Source organism: Grammomys surdaster, unplaced genomic scaffold (assembly GCF_004785775.1).
Source record: "Grammomys surdaster isolate TR1022 unplaced genomic scaffold, NIH_TR_1.0 335, whole genome shotgun sequence".
NCBI classification, from domain to species: domain Eukaryota; kingdom Metazoa; phylum Chordata; class Mammalia; order Rodentia; family Muridae; genus Grammomys; species Grammomys surdaster.
Genome location: NW_021604754.1, coordinates 1,627,137 through 1,648,606, shown reverse-complemented (window position 1 = coordinate 1,648,606; position 21,470 = coordinate 1,627,137). Strand labels below are relative to the sequence as shown.

At 41.7% G+C, this 21,470-nt stretch overlaps 1 protein-coding gene across 1 annotated transcript in view; it reads left to right on the top strand.

Moving 5' to 3' along the window:
* The first annotated feature begins 5,975 nt into the window (after nt 1-5,975).
* The window catches only part of Cav1 (caveolin 1), a 31,583-nt gene continuing 16,088 nt past the window's right edge, over nt 5,976-21,470 (top strand). Inside the window, exons 1-2 of the mRNA XM_028778443.1 lie at nt 5,976-6,196; nt 7,636-7,800. Coding sequence (XP_028634276.1) covers nt 6,167-6,196; nt 7,636-7,800 — 195 coding nt within the window. The 5' untranslated portion in view covers nt 5,976-6,166. The remainder of the gene's footprint in view (nt 6,197-7,635; nt 7,801-21,470) is intronic.

Below are 21,470 nucleotides of genomic sequence, written 5' to 3'. Positions count from 1 at the left end.
TCTCTCTCTCTCTCTCTCTCTCTCTCTCTCTCTCTCTCTCTCTCTCTTTCTCTGTGTGTGTGTGTGTGTCTGTGTCTGTGTGTGTCTGTGTGTGTGTGTGTGTAGATTATGCTGGTCTCAAAAGCAGAGATCCTGCCTCTGCTTCCTGAGTGCTGGGATTAAAAGCATGTTCCCCCACCCCCTGCTAAAATAAATGCAATTTCAACACAGCACTTGGTGCTTAAATGTTTTGGGGGGATTTCACTCACAGTAAATAACAATCAGATTGATTTAGAATTGAGTAGTAAAAGGTTTACTGATAGAAGTGTGAACTGACATAGTAAAAGCTAAATGGAGATCATATTGTTCCACTATTACTATTTTGAGTTAATAGAGGGACAAAGGCTTTAATGTGAAGCTGTCCATGACTTAGAAGTGTTTACAGAAATGCTAAGATTACATGTTTGCAATTTGAGTTGGCTGGTTTGTCATGTTCAGACAAACTAGGTAGAGCTCAGAGATGTTGCTGAGAACAGTGATACTTTCCAAAGTTTACTGATGCCCCCTTCCCAAAGCAGGACTATGATATATATTTTCAAAAAATAACAAAACAAAGTAAAAAACAGAGTAGATGTTCTTCATCCCCACAGCCTTGCAATTCCTGAGGGATTCAAAGCATAGAAGTATTACGAGGTGACACAGGACTAGGCTGCCTGCTCAAAAAAGAAGAAGTTAGAGAACAAATTGCTCATGAGCAGATAATGTACACGATTCAGAGAGCAAAGATCATGCTTTTGGTGCCTTGGTAGAGCTCATGTTGGTAGCAACCCCAGCATGTTTTCAATGAGCCATGACAAGGCAAGGGAATGACTTACCTCACTTGGGATGGATGGGTACTCCTGTATCACTCCTGTCTGTCCTGTTTATCATATTTCCACAGAGCCCTTGGGACAGCACAGAAATAATAAGAAAGCATCACTGGTCCTACGCTAGTCAGTTCCCCATCACTGAAACAAGTACTTGAGCTGGTCAACTTATAAGAAAGAATTGTTCTGACTCACAGTTTGACTATAGTTCATGGTCAGATGTCCCTATGGCTTTGGGGCCAGCTTTAAAGCAGCACATCGTAGGGGCATTGAGCAGAACAAAACTGTTTCCTTTGTGGTAGGGGTTATAAGAGATGATGAAAAACAAGCTGAAGTCTGACAGTACTCTTTCTGAGTTTGCTTACAGTGACTTAACGATCTCACCTCATAATATCTCTGCCACCTCCCAACAGTACCACTCTGGGGACTTTGGAGGACAGTCAAGATGTAAATCCGAGTATCTCCTAAGAGGTACATGGAAGGATCATGAAGAATGATGCAGGGGCATCCACTGCCTGAGAACAGAGAGGTGATTTCAACAGTCATTGCAAAGCATCCCGAGAGACTCCTCCATGTAGATGCCTCAAAACTGAATTCCTCAGTAACTCACAAGCTCTCTTCTAAACGACTGAGGAATGGAGGAAAGTAGAAACTGTCCTCAGTGGAGTCTCTGCTACCTAAAGGAATTGAAGTTTGTTAGGGAAATTAAGTTCAGCTATAGAAAAGGACTATTATGGCTCACAGACGACTTTAACAGTGTCTATAATGTTTTCCACTTAAATTCTAAGGCAAATGAGAAATAAGACAAAATGATTTCACTGTCAAGCTTGATAGGGCTGTTCATATTATGTATTTACTTTGGATGGTTGAATTATTTTACAGTAAACATATTATGTGGTAGTTTACGTAAGAATGGCCCCATATGCCCATAGACTTGAATGCTGGGTTATTAGGGAGTGGCCCTACTTGAAAGAGAATAGGAGATGTGTTCTTGTTGGAGGAAGTGTGTCACTGGGGATGGGTTTCAGGGTTTCAAATGCTCCAGCCAGGACCAGTGTCTTTCTCTCTCTTCCTGCTGCCTTCGGATCTGGATGTAGACCTTTTAATACTTCTCCAGCATCATGTTAGCCTGCATATCTTTGTGCATCCCATTATATGATAATGGATTTAATTTTGAAATTATAAGCAAATCCCAATTAAATGCTTTCTCTTGGAAGAGTTGCCACAGTCATGATGCCTCTTCACAATAATAAAATACTGACTAGGACATTTTGTGAGGTAAAATCTGCCCATCTCATTATTGAATTTGTGGGCTAAACTCTGCCCCTAAAGGTTACTGGCATCCATTATCATTTAGGAAGCTGCACCAATATTTTAACTGTGTCATCTTATGGAATGCTCAAAGTACCCCTGGTGGATATGCATCAATTACATTTTCCATTTGAAAATAATAAGAAATGTAAAGCTAATTAGAAACACTCTCCAGTCATCTTGATCAGAAAAACAAAAAAAAATGGTTTGCTTGTATTTTTAATAAATAAATTATATAGGAAAAAAAATCACTAAAATACTGAGAAAAAAAAGCTGGGCATGACATGCTTATAAATTCCAGTATTTGATAAGTAGAGGCAGGAGATCATAACTTCAATACCAGTCTTCTCAAATACATAGGAAGTTTGACATTTGTTGATGATGATGATGATGATAAAGATTCAACCAAAGGACTTCCAGCTACCCTTCCAGCCAGGCAGGGAAGAAAGGAATCAGCAATGCAGCACGTCTTCATCTAGAATGCTATTACTTTCCAAGTGAAAGCTGTGAAATACAGGAAGAAGGCCTCCATGCAATCTGGTAGACAGAGTAAATAGAAGAAAGTATATGAGGTGGCAGTGTTGAAAAACTAATGACTGTTCAGCTAGGCACAGCAACTGTTAAAATGTCGACGTGTTTAAGAACCTACATGTAATAAGTAAATCCCCTGACATGTACCCTTTTCCCAGAGGGCCCACAGTGCTGGGAGGAAAGCCACAGTGTCATATCTCAAGTCTGGAATGAGTGGTAAGTGACTTTGCCATACACATACGCACACACACACACACACACACACACACACACACACACACAGCCATTTACAATCCATTCCCAAATCCCTTTTCTAAGCTGATTCACAAAGACACACTGAGGTAACCTAGGCATCTGGATGTGGGGAAATACTGGAAAGAACTGGTTGTTTTTTCTTTTTTTATTTTTTCTTTTTTTTTTAGACGAATGTATTTTCTTTTATTTGTAGGAGTGTTTGCCTGCATGCATTTATAAGCACCATGTGAGTGTCCATTCCTATAGGACGCAGAAGAGGGCAGATGATCCCCTACAACTAGGGTTATGGACAGCGTAACCTACCCGTTTGAAAACCCAACTCAGATCCTTTTCAAGAGCAGCAAGCCCTCATAACCCTTCTCACCTCTAATTCATCGCCCCAGCTCCGGATTTTACTTCTTAAAACCATTAATATTGCTTACTGCGTGTGGTCAACCCTTAGGCTTCTAGCCAGAATAGAAGTAAGATAAAGCTAGATAAGAAGAGGAAAAAGACGATGCATCATGAGAATGGGAAAGAGAAAACACAGTAGGAGGATGGGTTTGGGAGTAAGGGACTCAAAAAGCAGCTAATTGTTATTTAGCCATGAGCAGATCCTGTGTCCTAGAACTTAACAGGTGCAGTTGTTTGTCAACTTAGAAAGGGTTTATAATCCAATGAATTTCCTGAGAAGGAGTTTTAGTGTGTTTCTTTATTTAGTTGAGCATCTCTAGTAACCCCAAAATCTTCAGGCAGGCCTTTAATGTTGTTTCTGACATGAGAACAAAGCCAATAAGTAAACTGCAGTCTACTCACTTCCAGTAAATGATTTAGAGAAAGTCATTAACTTTCATACAAGCCTGAAGTTATGTGTGTGAATATCAAAGGTAAGAGTTGTTTACATCACCTATTCACTTAAATCTCATACCTAAGTTAGCAGAGCCCTTTACTTCTCATGGGGTCAGAGTCATTTCTTGGAGACAGCTATCACAAGAGGACAAGAACTGCTTCTCAGTGGTGCCTGTGACTTATTGAGGTGGGACACCTAAATAGCCTATGGTTCTTCCATTCATTAAGGATGTATCTTGGCATTGAGAACAGTCCCCTGGTCTTTATGATTCCAGAGCCACTGTTGATTTGACTTGAATATGTATGGGCTTTCTCCTGGAGGTGGCCTTCCCTCCTCCGCTGAGGACTGTTTTAGGCATCCCCTGAAGGACTTTTTCAGAACTTCTTTCTGCCTGGAATACAGGGCAAGCTCTCTCCATTCCTGTTGACTTCTTCACAGTCAGAATTACTCAGCAGCAGCTTAAAACAGTAGGTGGGAACCAGTTTCTATATTTTTCCCTAGACCAGAACCCTAATTGCCTCAAAGCAAATACCCCTGAAAGACAATGTATATAGTAGACAAACAAACGGTATCCTAAGATATCTTCAGAGGCAGCTAAGTCCGGATACACGGAACCAGAAGGCCTTTTCTGGCTTACCAGGTACCTTGACACACAAGTTGATCAAAGACTTTGGAAAAGTAATTTAGTAGAAATAAAACTAAGGAAATGAGCCTTTTGGAAGATCTTTAATCTTACGGTGAACAGTTGGCATAAGTAATCTAAGGTTGACCACACTGACTCCCCCCTGCCATTCCTAGTTAAAATTCATCCTTTTATTTTTAACAATGTTCTGTTAACCACCCTCATTTGATCACTGTGACATAATGCAAGTGTTGAGACAGCACACTGTACCCCGTTAGCATTATGCCTATCACATGCTAATAAAAATAAATTATTCATAAATAATATATTTATAATTTATGATGAAATATATTATAAATTTGTAATCAATCAATTAATTATTTAATTCAAAGGATAGATTGTCTCTTTTTCCTGTCAGCGGGAACCCAGGTTACTGGTCTTTTCATGGCTTCTTTCCAACTAGATTATCAGTTCTTTCAGGGTTCCATTTTATCTGTTTTCAGGCCCTGGGTTTCCTCTTCATCATCCTCCTGACCCCATGTTCCTGCTTCTTGGTAGCCATTTTAAAAATGTACTTTCTGCGCCTTCTAGTTATGGAAGTGTTTGCATAGGGATACTTGGGTAAAACACGCTTTTCATCCTTGAAGGAGGAGGGTGAGGGGGTAGAGGTGTGGTGGAGGGTGGAGAATAGGGAATGAGGGGGGATTGCTTAGTTACTGTCTCTAGTTAGTTACTCTTTTCTTTAGTAAAAAACAACTATAGTTTATCTTATTTTTCCTTATAATAAAACAAAGGGAGATTGGTCAGCTTTTGAAATTGATATTTTAGTTGTTAACTTAAAAAAATAAATCTACTTTGTTAAAAAAACAAAAACAAACAAACAAACAAAAAAAAACCTCTCACAGCCAAACACATATTCCTGGGCCAGGATCCTCTATGGCTGAGGATGTAGTTTAGTGGTAGAGTGTTTGTCTCCAGGTAGAATACACAAAGCCCTGGATTTGATCTCAAGCCAAGATAAAAAAAAAAAATCTGCTCTGGTAACAAGCTTGAACTTCTAAGTAAAATGTTCTGCAGTTGAAAATATTCAAAGTGCCTATGATTACTGTGTAACCTGTTGGTAGGAATTTCATTTTCTTTACTGCAGAGGCGCCCACACGGATTCCTTCATTGTGTTTATGTATAAAATGTTCCCTCGGGTTCCCAGCCATCTCGATTCTCTATCTTTCTCTGTGAAACAAGGAGACAGATCAGTCCTAGGAGGTAATGGAATCTGGGCGAAGCTGGAAGAGAAGCAGCTTAGGACAGGGCAGAATTCTTTCTGCAGAGCCGGATGCCCAAACTGGGCATCTCAGCAGACTCTTGTGCTCCCTCCACCCCTGCTGAGATGATGCACTGGGAAAACACGCGCTCTCCCCTGGATGCCTCTCTGTTGGTTTATAGCTGGGAAAAAACGTTGCCGCGGGTCTAAAATATCTGCCCAAACAGCCTAGCTCTGATGAAGGCTTTCTCACAGTCTCTCAGCTCCCCGCGGGCACTCCCCGCCCTCTGCTGCCAGAACCTTGGGGATGTGCCTAGACCCGGCGCAGAGCACGTCCCAGCCAACTGAGAGCAGAACAAACCCCTGGCGGACAGCCAAGAGGCTCCCTCCCAGCCACCGCCCCCCGCCAGCGCCTTTCCCCCTCTATACAATACAAGATCTTCCTTCCTCAGTTCTCTTAAATCACAGCCCAGGGAAACCTCCTCAGAGCCTGCAGCCAGCCACGCGCCAGCATGTCTGGGGGCAAATACGTAGACTCCGAGGTAGGCTTGGGTGAGGGCGCGCCGGCTCCAAAGTGCCTGCTTTTGCTATTTCCCACTCCACATGCTCGGACTGCTTTCCTAGCCCCAGCAGTCTCTCTACTTTCACAGACCTCGAGAGCTGGCACCGCGGAGGAATGGGCTGGGTGGGGAGGTGAAAAGCTAGGTATGTCTTAGGGCTTCCTTCTGGAGAGGGGAACCAGTGGAGCCAACAGGGAAAAGAAGGACCCCCCACCCTGAGTACTCTTTTGCAAGTCTGCCAGACTTAGAAAAGTTTTCTAGATGACACTGTTTACGAGACGCCCCTGCGGTCCAGCCCCTACCTACTGGGAGGCTTAGAGCTGGTGCTGTGTGTGTGTGTGTGTGTGTGTGTGTGTGTGTGTGTGTGTGTTGTGTGCTCAGGGGAAGGAGATTCATCTGTCACAATCCTGAGGACAGTCCCCCCACCCAGGAGCTTAACGTGGTTGGCTTGGGCGGCGGCATGCGTGTATTGCACTTAGCAAAGTTCTCTTCTCGAGAACTTCAATAATTTTTTCCGCCCCTTAAAGGCCTGGGGGGTGGGGGGTGGGGTGGGGAGTTCCGAGGTGGGGGAGCCTCTTTCATCACAAGTACCACCGCCACTGTCAACTACTTCTTGGCACTCAGGTGGAGTAAACGTGGAGACCTCGGTTCCCAAATATGACTACCTACGGTTCAGCTTGGAGTAGACAGCCTGGGAGTTATCTAAGAAAAGGGTGGGACAGGCAGTCCTTCAGGTGACATTTCCTTCTGGGGCATGGGGGCGAGGGTGAGGGGTCTTGGCACATGCCTCTGCTTAAAGAAGTGTGTTAGTCTGTGACCCACTTATTCACCCCCACGGCCTAAGGAAACCCGTGGGCAAAGGGGGAGTTAAAAGGCTGCAGCAGGTGCGAGGGGGAAGAACCACAGAGGGACAGAGAAGATGGGACCATTACGTCTGTCAGTATGGTCCAGAGGGATCTTGATGGTGCCAGAAGGGATCGTAGGACAGGGTTAACAGTTAAGAGAAGGACAGGGGAGCAGATGAGGTTGTGGGGACGTGGGTGGCCTGGCAGAGAGAAGGAATACAGAGGAGCTGGAACGCGAACCCCAGCTCCTGGGCTGGGGAGTCAGGGTCGGGAGCCGCAGGAAGCAGGAGGGCACTTGGGGCTTCGCCCTGACCCCTGGCGGCGGGCGCGGGAGGCAGGCGCTCCCTGCCTGGTACCGAGGGGTGTGGTGTCCTCTGCTCCGTCCTCTTAAAAAGCTTGCAGCGCTGGAGTTTAGTGTGTGCAAAGCCTTTCCTTCGAGGTTGGAGCTAGCAAAAGTTGGAGCTCCAGGCTCTCCCCCCTACAGCCAGGCTGACTCTTAACTCTTGTTTTCCTTTCTGAACTTTTCTTCCCACCGCTGTTGCCGCCCTCCCCTGGCTTGGCCGGTTGCCCTCACAGGGACATCTCTACACTGTTCCCATCCGGGACCAGGGTAACATCTACAAGCCCAACAACAAGGCCATGGCAGACGAGGTGACTGAGAAGCAAGTGTACGACGCGCACACCAAAGAGATTGACCTGGTCAACCGCGACCCCAAGCATCTCAACGACGACGTGGTCAAGGTAAACACTGGTTACTCTCTGGGTCCCACAGGGTACTCTCCCAAGCTTTGACAGACAGGCACTGTTTTTTGAGCCTGGCTGTGTGTGAGCCTCTGTGGGTCTGGTGTCAGAAATGTCGCATCTGTCTGCCTCCTCCTGCTGGCAAGTTCAGCAGGAATTTAGCCAGTTATTGTGGGGGATCCCATAGAACTTCAGCCACAAGTGCCCCACCACACGCATGCACTTTACTTGGGAAGGGAAGATGATTATGGTCCATTGGCAGGCTAAAAGTCTAGGTATAGGTCCTTTATGTTTGAAAAAAATAATCGTGTGAGACTGTGCCACTGGTGAATATCAGAATGCAGAATGAACATATTCCTTCAGCTAAATAATCTAAATGATCAGCTTAAAAATATTAAATGAGTGGAAATGCTTAAAACTAATAACATATGCAGATATATGTACATATTTTGTACATAGTGTGTGTGTGTGTGTGTGTGTGTGTGTGTGTGTGGTGTTTTAACTATAAAAATGTAGCACATGTGCATGGTTAAGCCAATTTACCAAACCGAAAATCATTTCCACCTCTCGACTTCTGGATCCCTCTAGTTAAATGTGTGTATCTGTGGTGACAGCCAATGTCAGCCTGCCCTGAGTTAAGAGAACTCAGGTCTGGTGTTCCGTTTTACACTTTCAAGATGTGCTTTGCTGGGATTTATAATACCTTACTCTCCTGAGTTGTTGGCCAACGTAGACTTGACACAGTGGTCTGACTTTCATTATCATTTTGTTGTTCAACTTTGACCCTTTCAACAATTCTGGCTCAAGGAATTTATTGTCTGAGTCCGAGTGGGTTGAGAAATCCTGGACTTGGCAGAGGGTTTCCTCTGAGTGGCCTGGAGGGCCAAGGAAAATCCTAGCTTCGGGGGTTCCAGTGGGAAGCCACTGTCCTGCCCAGCCCCTAACTCACCATTGAAGAGGTGACGCAGTTTCCACCCACAGCCTCCTATCTATGGAGGGGAGGAGCTCCAATAAGCTTTCACCTTTATGAATAATATATTTCAGAAAGAGAAACGGTTTGATCTACAACCACAGGGAAAGTATACCTGTCAAAATTGACTCTCTTGGTTTGCTGGTAGAGGGAAAGGAAATTTGGGCCATTTTCTCTTGGCCACGCTGTGGAATATTTAAAACCAGCAATAAAGGCACCTCATAAATTGGAAGTTAAGATTGCTAAAAATCCGTTTATTAGCCACCCTTCCTTAAAGGCGAAAGAGCAGTTTGTTTTTCACCCTTCTTGGGCTGCGTTGGTCAAAGAGGGAGACTCCTAGGATAAAAGCAGACTTTAGGATTTCAGATTAGCTCCCTTCGATGGAGCCTCCCTGTTATTGCGATGTGGATTCCCAGGAGCCAGCTAGCCTCCTGGGATGAGTCAGAAAGGCCAGCAGTGTGGATGTGGGTCTCCACACATAGCATGACTAAGTGGAGAAAGAAGGCCCCACTGGGAAAAGAGACTTCAACACAGATGGAAAAAAGGCATAACAGGCTTGGAAGAACTAGCAGTTTACAAAATGTCATGTCAAGAGCGAGTGTGCGGATCCTCAAGTTAGAGAAATTGGAAGAGCTACAGCAGTACCTGCCTGCTTGCGCACAGGCAAGCAAATCCAGAAAGACAGACAGACATGAAAAATCTAACCTTGAGAAAAGCATTTGGCAAGATTTAGGCAGATGTCCTGCCCAGGAGGATATCTTCTGAAAACACTTGTTTTGCAAAGGAGAGATCCAGGCTACCCCCTGCTCATTAGGCTCCTCCCCTCCCCACAGAACTAGCTAGAAAATTTCAATCATAGACATCTCTGCTGGACAGTGTCTGGCTAGAGTATCCCCTAGTCTTCACCTATACCTTCGTGTCCAGTTGAAAAACACAACTAAACAAACCCTCTATGTAGACAAGGAATGAGGCGTAGATTTAAAAGAAAGAACACTATAGTTCCTTGTCCAAATCCTTTAAATTATCAAGTATGCATCAAGTATGGAGGCATGGAAAACCTCCAAAGCCTGCACACTCGACACTTGCACTTCAACAACAGAGCACAGTCATCTAGCCCTCTGGCAACAAGAATATCAATTTAAATAGAGAATTGATTGCCAATATAACTGCTTCCATGTAGAGGCTTGCCACGCCACATAATGGTTTATCTACATGTATACATTTACCCCAAAATATTGTGATTTGAATGTTTTCTAAAACTTTTTTTTTACCCAGGTAGTTAAACGTTAGATTCACCATTCTTTCTCCGACATTTATAATGCACATTCATTTACTTATTAGATGTGATTAGAATTTGAAAGTAAAAAAGTGCATTAAAATACATGATTTTATGAATTGCTATTCAACTTATTGCATTGCTGCAATGTGTTAGACTGGATCTTTACCATTTAATTCTTAAAATAAGTCCAGCAGATAAAAACATTACTGTTAATACTGTTAATAAGACAAGAATGATATGTACATATTAAAATCTTAATCTTGAACACACACACAGCCGCAGTGGGTCCTTTAGTTTTGTCTTGACTACTAAGACACATGTAGCTCGATTGTTTATTTTATTAGCTATTAGCACAATTTATTTACTCTCCCCCACATGTGATTTTCTGTTCTCTCTCTCTCTCTCTCTCTCTCTCTCTCTCTCTCTCTCTCTCTCCTGGCATGCAGTAGGCACCATCACAAATCACATAGTCATTTTAGAAATAGACTAAATGCATGCTATGATAAGTCAAAGTAAGAAGTATTGCATATAGCAGAATAAAAATGTTTTTTAAAAGTGATTGTCAGTGATGCTGTCAGGAAGATGTCCCAGGAAGAACAGAAGGTGGATAGAATATTCATTAAAAATACTTTATTGGAGGGGGTCAAAAGGAGCATGCGGTCTGACCTGGGTGGGAGAGCACAGTCTGCATGCAATAGCTTGGGAGGGGAGGGCAGGGGGATGCAAGGGAGGAGGCCAGACTGTTACATATTGTATATTTGAGCATATTCCCTTCCATGCCTTCTTATCCTTCATCTTCTCATCCCTGGCCTTCCCAGTTGTCTTCCTTGTTCCCCTAGAAACCTCCACATTTTTGTTTTAATTTAAAGTTTGATTATACTTTTTAATTTTTGAGTTATAATTACATTCCCCCATTCCCCTCCCCGCTTCCCTTTCCTCCTTCCAGCCCCTCCCATGGTAACCCTTGGCTTTTTCTCAGATTCCTGGCTGCTTTTTCTTTAAATGTTGTTACTTATATGTGTGCATATACATTTCTAAATATAAAAATATAGCCTGCTCAGTCTATATAGTGTTACTTGTCTGTGTATGTTCTCAGTGATGATCATTACTATCGGATGACTAACTGGTGTACTTTTACCTGGGGAAGACGGTTTCTCCCGCTCTCAGCATTCCTTAGCTGCCTATAGTTTTTGTCTGGGGTTGAGGCCTTATGAGCAACCCTATCCCTTAGCACATCGATTGATGTCATCCTTGCTAAGGTCTTGTTTAGGCAGCCATGTTGGTGAGTCTTCATGGGTGTTGCTGCTCTGACATTTCTAGGAGACGCAGTGTCACAACAAACTATGTGTTCCTCGGACTCTTCTCATCTTTCAGCACCCCTCTTCCACCACAACCCCTTAGTATTAGGTGCAGTTGTAGTGGACAAGTTTTAACATCTCACTTTGATTGGAATCTAGGGGTTCATGCGGCAGAGTGGAAGACAGTCAAAAGGAAATGAGAGATTATAACCAAGCAGCAGACTTCTGAATCTCACACTCAATTTAAGATTGTAGGCTCTCAACCCAGCAGCGGGGAGCTGTTTCTTAGTTGAAGTATGGAATTGATAAGAGATTCTGGAGTTTTGGGAAAGACTAGGGTGAACGTACAGCTGTGATGTCGCCATGCTGGGTAAGCAGGAACGAGCTGAAATACAAGTAGTCCACTCACAGTGGTTCAACCTGATTGTTCAATTTTCGAGGCTACAAAAATAAAACAAATTCAGTAGGAACTATTCTTCCAAAATTTGAATCTTGACCTTTTCCTAGTCAAGCGATGATATGCAGCACAATGGTCTCTTGTGATGCTGTGCAGTGGCAGGGAGCCATAGCTCCGAGTTGGCCACACAATCACAAGAAGAAACAGCCACCAATACTACAGTGTACCGTGTGGCTGAGCTGTGGTGCTTAGTAGGTTAGGTCTATTACATGCATCTTTGACTTGAAATATTTTCAACTTATAATGGACTTAATTAAAGGCAATCCCACAGGATTTTGAGGAGCATCTGTATTTACTCCATGGGCCAGATGTGATAAGAAATGAATGGTACATACACTAGGGATAGAATCATCAAAGCACAAAACAACATGATTTATGGGAACATAATGGTTATCAGCCCAGTTTCTAGTTCTCCCTTTTGGATATGAATTAAAAAATTAAGAATTAATGGAATTTAAAATGTTTTCCATCGTTTCAAAAGGTGCTCAAGACAGATATTTTGAAATGTACCACTAAAGAGAAAAAGAGAAGATTACATGATTTGTCATGGATTATTGTCACGGGGAAGAAATGGGTTTAGTGATCTTGGGATTAGCACTGAGGCAAATCAGAACATCTGGGAAAAGGTCTTTGTTCAAAAGTAAAAATATCTGTTTTCAACTTTCTCTCCTAAAATATGAACAAAAAAGTTGTGATTAATGTCATATCAGGATCACTTATAAAATTAAGCCACTTTAATATACATATAATCAAAGCACTCTTCCAATACTATGGTAGCAACCTTTTCTGTTGGAGTTGATAGACATTTTACTTCTTTGTTTGTTTAAGGTGCTTCTTAAGATGGGAATTAATATTCTGCTACATACCTGGAATTCAGGATGTCCAGTTTATAAAACTCACATACTTGATTGCAATTTTTCACACATTGCCAAGCAAAGCAAGATACTAAAATGAGAGACATTATTTATTCCTAAGCATATAAAATGATTCTAAGTTCAGCCAACAATTATATGTATATAAATATTATATATAAATACTCTATATTTATATATTAATGTATAATATATTACATATATTGTATGTATTATGTAGAGTACATATATTTTAGATGCTTTTGGAAAGTTGCCTTTTTCTTATATCCATCTCCTACTAAAGTCAAAATACGGTGAGGTATTGTTTGTCTAAACTTTGACTTTAACTGAATAAAAAACTATATTCCTTATTATGACAAAGTGTACTATATATCCTTGAATTATGAAGGGCCCATGATGTGGGATATTTTTTCATTAGCACAGTGTTGGCTACATTTTCTAGAAGCTTGAGTTATGAACAGCTGCAGTAGGGAACAGGATCTATAAAGTCTAGAAATTTCAAAAGCCACCTGCTTGTGCATCCTGTCCATTCAAGTGTATACAATAGCAGGTACTTTCTAGCTCTTCCTAGTTTGCCCTACTTTGAAACAGCAGTTCTCTATGATTGAATTCCCAGATAGAGCTGATTGTTAAAGAGAGGGGCCTGTGTCCACTGGCTTGTGGGGCTCTGGATCCTTCTATGACACTACATTTGCAGTAGGGAGAATAAATGCCTATAGTATGCCGAGATGCATGCAACCTTTCTTCTGCTCTGGAGAATGTGTATGGATATGCATATATATATCCATATGCATTCTCTGGAATTGTTTGTTATATGACATGTACTGTATACAACTGATGATATATACACATATATAAAGCTTCTATGATGCCAATGAAATATCATTTAAAGATATATATGTCTAAAAATAATGTAGTAAAAGAGTTCCCTCTCTTACAAAGTGGCCTAATGAAGAGGAGTTCAGAGATGTCCTGGTGTAGTGTAAAGACTACCATGCGAATGAATACGTTTAAACAATGACCTTTTTTAATTCTGCAAAACTGTGACTGAACTGCAGAAAATATTGTAGTTAATATTTAATCTCTTCTCTTCACATATTACCTTTTGATTTTATCTATTGAACATTTGAAATTTGGGGCCTTTTAAAAAGGGATAGTTTCTTTCCAGACCCACGAGTTTTCACAGATTTAGTTAAGCGCATTGAAGTCACTATAGGAATCCTTAAAAATCTAGATGCTTGGGCCTACCCGGATCTGTTGATTTGGAACATATAGATGGCAGGCCCGGGCATCGACGCTTTCAGAGCTACACATGATCATTCCCAGCTTGACTGATTCTAAACCTCAAGTCAGGTTTAGAAATAGTTCTGCCCAAGTTGGTTTAAAGATATATAATCTTTAATCTCTCATGAGAACAGACGAGTCACGTGGTAGAGAATGTTTGTTTGTTTGTTTGTTTGTTTGTTTATTCGGGTTTTTTTTTGACATTTTCCCTGACAGCACATTATTTGAGGGTCAGGACATCTTAAAGCTTGTCAGAGAGTTTTGAAATGATATGGAGTTCTCCCAACTCACCCTTGCTCAATGGCTTTCCATCTTTTGAGGTCATTTGAATTTAGAGCCAACTGGAATCCCAAAGCCCCAGGGTAAGCAGAGTGGGGCAACCGTAAGTTCCGTGTTGCTTTATTCCAGACAACACTGATCAGTCTTGAGCAACCAGGACTTTTTTTAACCTTGAGCAACTATTAATAGTACTGCCCATTTCATACCCAGGAGTGCCTCAGTTTGGGGAAGAAAGCATTAAAATGCATTAGCAATCATCTGCTACTGCTTTTAATGCCTGGGATAGTCTATTACTCCCTTACCTAACAGATGGTACAACGTTTTCACATTCCAGGTGTGCCCTGCCTCCCTCCTCCTCACTCTCTAGGGTCATCCCTTTCCTGCCTTTCATCGTAATCAACAGACTGCCCCATCATCGGGATGAGCAGGGTCTAAACTCAATCTAGCCCATGCTAACCCACTGGATTCTTTCCACACATCACAGGGTTAAATGGACTGACATTCCTCCATCACGGATTGTGTCAGTGACTCAATCAAAAGATTAAAATGTTTAAAATCACTTAACTATTCTTCACTTAGTCCAGGAAACTTTAAAACAGCATACTTTCACATGAACCATTGTTTAGGGAGGGGGAAATGTTTTTGAATTCTGTCTTAAAGGAAATCTGCACGATCCATGTCCTGGGTGAGTACCAGGGGATATAGCCAGTAGAACAGAGTTACACCTGCAGAGAATACATACTTCCTGACTCTCACGGAAACTGTGTTGATGGCTCAGATATAAAATACAGCTTGCTTTCCTTATTGAGCCTTACAAAGATGTCTCTCGTTGGTCATTACTTCATGGAAAGGGAAGTGCGTGTTCTTAAAGATACAAGCATGTTTCCCCTTAACCACTGTTGCCTGCTTCGGTAATTAAAAACTAGGCATTTTTACCTTTGAGGAGACTTAAATAAGTTTCAGTGGAGTGCATCTCCCAGTAATGTAAAAGTTAAAAGTTTAAAGCTACATTAAGTATACAAATCTTTTCCAAGCCCAGGAGCAACATTATAATATAGTTAGAGATTGACAGATTCTACCCTCGATATTTCCATCTAGAGATTATACTGGGTTATATAGGGTGCAGATAGCCAACACAAGTACATTTTCCCATTTACATTGAATCATGTAAGACACTGAGAACGAATAGTGAAAAACAAGGTGACTGAAAGCAAACAAATAAAAAATTTTAAATGCCCCCGGCTGGTCACCTGCTCTGTGCTAGGCTAGGCTGCATACGCCCCAACCCCAACTTGCCCCACATTTACTTCTACTTGCAAAGCGCTGCCATTACCTGAGTAGCTGAGTCACAGCGCCCATCTGCAAGGCTGTAGGGTAGGGATCTGCACATAGATAATTCTGAAGAAGATTGTATAACTAAAGGGCTGGCAACAATTGGTCACAAAGCAGAGAGTTCTTGGCCGTCTCCAAAGTCAAGTGCATGTTTGCACAGAAAGGATTTCCACCACCAGGGAGGTGAAGAGGCCTGGTGTTAGCAGCAGTTCGGTTTACCCAGAGCCACATGCAAAACCAGCAGCCAGTTCAACAGGGCTATCTTCACTCAGCCACCATGTTTGTGTCTTTATAGGTATCAGTGATCCACCAAGGGCCTTGGGCCCACAGAGTCTCCTGATGGTACATGCCCTTTCAAAGGCTGGTTACGAGCATCCTAGTGCTAAATTCCTGGGTAGAAAGGAGTAGGGAATGGGAGGCTCCCTCTAGCCTTTCCTACAGTATAGCTCAATGATGCTCATTCAACCTTCTTCTCCAGTGGTCCTGTGGGATCCATACTGTTGTTGCTACCACCATCACACACGTTTTTTGTTTTTGTTTTTGTTTTTGATTTTTTTCAGAAAGGAACCACAGCTTGCTCAGAGTTGCACAAATAGAAAGTAGGCTATCAGGCTCAGAACACAAACAGTGGAACTCAAAAGCATACACTCCTCACCACTGTTACCCATACCCCTCTGTAGCGCGTCACCCTCCAGGCAAACACTAGTGTTATGAAACAGCTGAAGTATGTGATGGCAGCCTCACACTGAGCACACAGGGATTTTGATGTGGTCATCTACGTTGAGAGTAGCAGGTGTATCATTGTCAGACCTGACTTTGGATCCTGCCAGGTTGGTAGGAAAGAAGAAAATGGATGTACGAATGGATATAAACTCTCAGACATACAAGTTTCCAGTGAGGCGAAGGGCACTCACTCACTGTTGCAAAGACCAGAGATGAGCACAAACTCCTGGAGCATCTCAGTGAGTGGAAACAGAAGCCAAGGCTTTGACTGAAGAATGTTTAAAGAGCAGGGATCACTCAGGCTGCTGAGAACACCGGGCCACTCCTGCTGGATATGAAGGGTGGGGTAACCATGAGAGAACACCAAGGCAGGCCCCAACAAGTACAAAACAACGTTTCTGAATGTTTTCAGTTTGCCTACTCAGTCTGTATAGACATACGTGCCAGGGAGCCATACATTGTGGAAACAGGAAGCTATTAAGAATAACCTAAGTTAGATGCTGGTGGGAGAAATGTCCATTGAGTTCTGCAGGGAGTTTCTCTGAGACTTCCTCCCTGGGCATTACATATTTGTTCTCAAAAACAAATGCCAGAAACAAAGACGGACTTAACTAGTGCATTTTTACAAGGCAGCACTAATCCTTTAGAATGACTAGAATGTTCCATCAATCAGGCCTCACTGTTTGCCTTCCCAAGACTGTTAGCAGTAGCATATGGCTGGAATATATCAAGATAATATCCAGGATGTATCAAGGCAAGGGAACTACATTTGTTAGAATCATCCCTGATTATCTTTGTTAATTCGATGGATACAATACTCCCTTCCTGTTTGTTCCTCAAAAATCCAAGCTTTTTATTTGTTTAGGTTTTGGGGTTTTGGGGGTGGTGGCAGGAGTGATCATCATTGAAAATAGTTACAACCAAACTCCCAGATTATTTTTGAATAAATCCCTTCTATTTCTGTAGTTAAATCGTATGAGAATGAGTTGTTCCCATAAAACATGCTCAAGCAATACTTAGGAAACCCAGCTCCCCAGCAGACCCAGAGAACATGGAGTCCCAGAACACTAGAACCCCATCACAGAGCTCTAAGCATCCTGCATCAGCAGCCACAGATGCCTGTGTCTCATGAGCATTGCCAAAGTCTGCTCTATATATGTGCTTACTGATGGAGATCTTAGAGATTTCCAGACATCTTTTCACTGTTCACTAAGAGAAAAGTGGGCTCCTCTCTTTCTTTTTGAGAATTCTGGTCTCAGTCTTTCTTTCTCTCTCTCTCTCTCTCTCTCTCTCTCTCTCTCTCTCTCTCTCTCTTTCCCTTTCTCTCTCTCTCTCCTCATGTCATGCTTGAGTTCTCTAGAACAGGCTCTCATTTCTAAAGTTGCCCCAAATCTCCAGGTGGACCCCAGAACCCAGCACCACCAGAAAGTAGAGGCTAACTTGAACCAACGCCAATGACTCAACTTCCTTAGCTAATTACATTTTTGGTGTTTTGTTTTGTTTTTATGAAAACAGGATTGAATTGCATTATCACCTGGCTTCCTTTGTGCCTTTTATCTACACTGACTACAGTTTGAAAGCTTGTAAAAAACAAACATCTGAAACAGTAATAAAAATGTCCAAAAAAATGAGTCTATTAAGAGAAGAAAAATGCTTCTATTTGTATACATGCTTATATGCACACACATCTGCATGTATTTGTAATACTTGTGTGCATTTTAACAAGTATTTTTAATGTCATTTTAAAATTGTTTTAACTCCAGTATTAGATGAACATAATATTAATACATCTTCCTTTGGCCTTCTTGTGTTGACCTCCTGGGGCTCTACAGATCAAGGCTAAGCTCCAGCATATTCCAGGCACATTCCCAGGATGCCATTGGCTGCCATTTGGCCTCCCTACTTCTTCCTCCACTTTCATTTTATCATTTTGAGATGATAAGCATGCAGAACTTGAGGCTTTACTTGCTTAGAGGATTGGACTAGCCATCCGCTATTCCAGAAGGTTCCCCTTACACCAAAGCTGGTCTCTTACAGTTCACAGATCTCTTAGAAAAGGTAAAATTAAGTAAGTAAATAAACTAGCCAGCTAACTAACTTACACATCCAGAAAAGACAGCACATAGAACTTTGAGGTCAGCTGTTATTACTTCATTACTGGTGTTTCTGTGTCACTCTACGTGCACTGAAAAGTGAACTTTTGTCTCAGATATTTGACCCAATCTTGTCCCCTGTAATAGCAGATATATTTACTACAATATGTCTAAGAATCATCAGCAACAGGGTGTGTGTAAAAATATCTTCACTATATCGCTTAAAAGTATAAAGGAAGAAGAAGAGCAATCAAGAAATAGTGTTGAAGTATAATGAGAATGTTGGATATATGACTTTGTACCAAGAATGCAAGCCAAAAATCACAATCTTAGCACATATGATGTTCTGTCAGAGACTGGAGTGGACAAGTTAAGAGGACTTTCACCTCATAGATAACACCAGTTATGATGACCTTATTGACATCTGTGATAAAAATAAAATCAAGGTGTTTTTGATGAATTACAGATAGCTTGTAAAAATAATGACCAGTACAAAGCACAATTGTGTGAAAGGGCTAGAAATAAAATACATAATGAAAAGCAGATAATTAAACATAGGAATAGAAAAATAACAATGAAAGACATTTCATTTTCAAGGAAACCTGGCGTAGAAAGCTGATATGTCTGTTGAGCATAGCACACTAGAACTCTCCGCCATAATGATTCCATTGCCCTTGGGACCAAGACCTTTTTTGACACTAGTGTAAACACACCCTTAATGGATCAAGAAAAAGTCCCTTGAGCAATAGTAGACACAAACTAACTCTGTCAGTTGTTCCAGAACATTGGACATCTCCGTAATTAAATGATGTTTCAAAGCAAGCATGATTTGATGTCTCAAAAAGAATGCCACCAAGATTCTTTACCTTACTATGCTACACACTATTAGGACATGGGCTCCTCTTTTGATCTTGAGAGAGTATGAAGATTCTTGAGAAACTTTGGAGAGTTGAGAAAGGCAGGTGGTCGGGGGTGGGGAGTGGGAAGAGAAATGCCCAATGGAAAGAGAGCTTTTTGGCCTGAATGGCATTTTGGGAAAGACCGTGGAGTGACAGCTATCTTTGCTTATTGTGAGGTTACTAGGAGACTTACAAGAGAAATATTACACAGACATAGTCATCATTCAAGAAAAGATAAGAAAGTAGAAAATATTTCCAAGTAATAACAGTGGTTAATCGCAGGAATGTGTCAATGTGTCACAAGAAGTGGCTTCTTGATAGTTGTGTGTGTATTTCTATACAACTTCTCAACTCTTTCTCCATCCCTCTACAATTACAGCTTGGTGTATGACAACACACACACACACACACACACACACACACACACACACACGGCCTAACATAGACATATATGAACATCTTTATTTATTTCAGCAGAATGCCTGATTTGCTTGAGTAAAGAATTGGTGTAGTTTTACTTTTGTTAGTGATGGAGAACACCCAAAAGCGAAACACTGGAAAATGCATGCATTGTAGTGACCAAATGTCAGCATGAAGCATTATCTGTATGGCAAACCCGCCCTCCGCTCCCTCCTACACAGCACATAGTCACAGTGCTTGCTGCTTCTATAAACCCCATTGTGATAAAATCTTAAGATGTAACCTCATGAGAGGGTGTGGCTTGCACAGAGAGGCTCTTCACGTGGCCTCAGATCGCCTGCAGAACATTTTAAAACACTACATGCTGATATGTAGAAAATCAGATGTAATTATTCTGTGGTCAGGCCCAGGCTCCATGGAGTCTTCCTTCATCGCTCCTAGATGCAGCTAATACACAGTCAGAATTAAGCTCAGACTGGTTTAGACTCAGCAGAACTTATTAATTCAATAATCACAGTATGATTTTCATAAACATAAAAGTATTAAGGTAAATTTTACTTCACTAGCTCCTTACTGGTGGTAGACAGGAGGATCTTCACCATTTTACTGGAATATAATGTTTTCTGCTGTAGCAGCTATACGAGATATTCTTTACATGTAGAGTGGAGTTCCTGTCACCTATAAAATCCAACTATGAGTTCTTCTCTTGGATTATACTTGTCTATTCTCCCATAAGGACACAGCCTGTTGTTCAGAGCACCAAAATGTTATGTCCAGCCCGTTTACTTAACTACATTGGAACTTACAACTCACATTCATTTTTCTCCTAAATGTGCTGTGAAATTCCCACAGTGCCGGTAGCCATGGAGAACTTCAGAGAATCCACACCAGGCAGGTACCCCTAAGGTCTCCAATGCCTTACAGAGAAGAGACTTCAAGTCACTGACAGACATTTCCTGACGCTGGTTATTCTTTAGAGAAGATGGGGAAATTGATTCCCCCAAAGTAAATTTTAATTCCAATCCTCTTTTGGACACATATCGCTAATGTTCCTTTGGGTCTTGGCAAAGTCCTATCTACTTCCTGTGTCTATAACAATCAAAATTTAGAACTAGACAAGTCCTAAGTCACTTTTATTTTTAATGGTTTATAATTCAAGTAGACCAACATTTATACAACAGTAGAAGACCAAAAATAAAGCTGACAGAGAATGTTGGAAGAGTTCTCAATCATAAATAGTGTATGTTTGTTTGCTTATTTCTTGAGACAATGTCTTACTACGTAACTCTGAGTGTCCTGGGACCCTCAATGCAGACAAAGCTGCCCTTGAATTCACAGGACTCTACCTGACTCTGCCTCCCGAATAGTAGTATTAAACACTTGCGCCGCCATACCCAGCTAATAGTCAATACTATTTTTATTATGCACTTCCTAAGTATTTCCAACTTGCATCTTTTCTCTTTATACTGCAACTGTGGTGCTTAATTAAATCATCACTGAACGTCTGAGCTCATGGGTAGCCTGCTGAACCTTCCACAATACACATTGGGTTCTGAAGACAATCTAGATCCGAGTTCATTTTGCTCTCTGATCTTGACTCTATACTTTCCATGCTTCTTTTATTGTGCTTGCCTCCAAATTGGTTGCTTGCATTCCAAAATGAACCACAATTCTGTTTCCAAGTTGGCTCCAAAATTTTAAACTTTCTTTTTCCTCGTTTACAGCTAGCCAGCTCATCTAAGTTTGTAAAGCAGAGAGGGCATA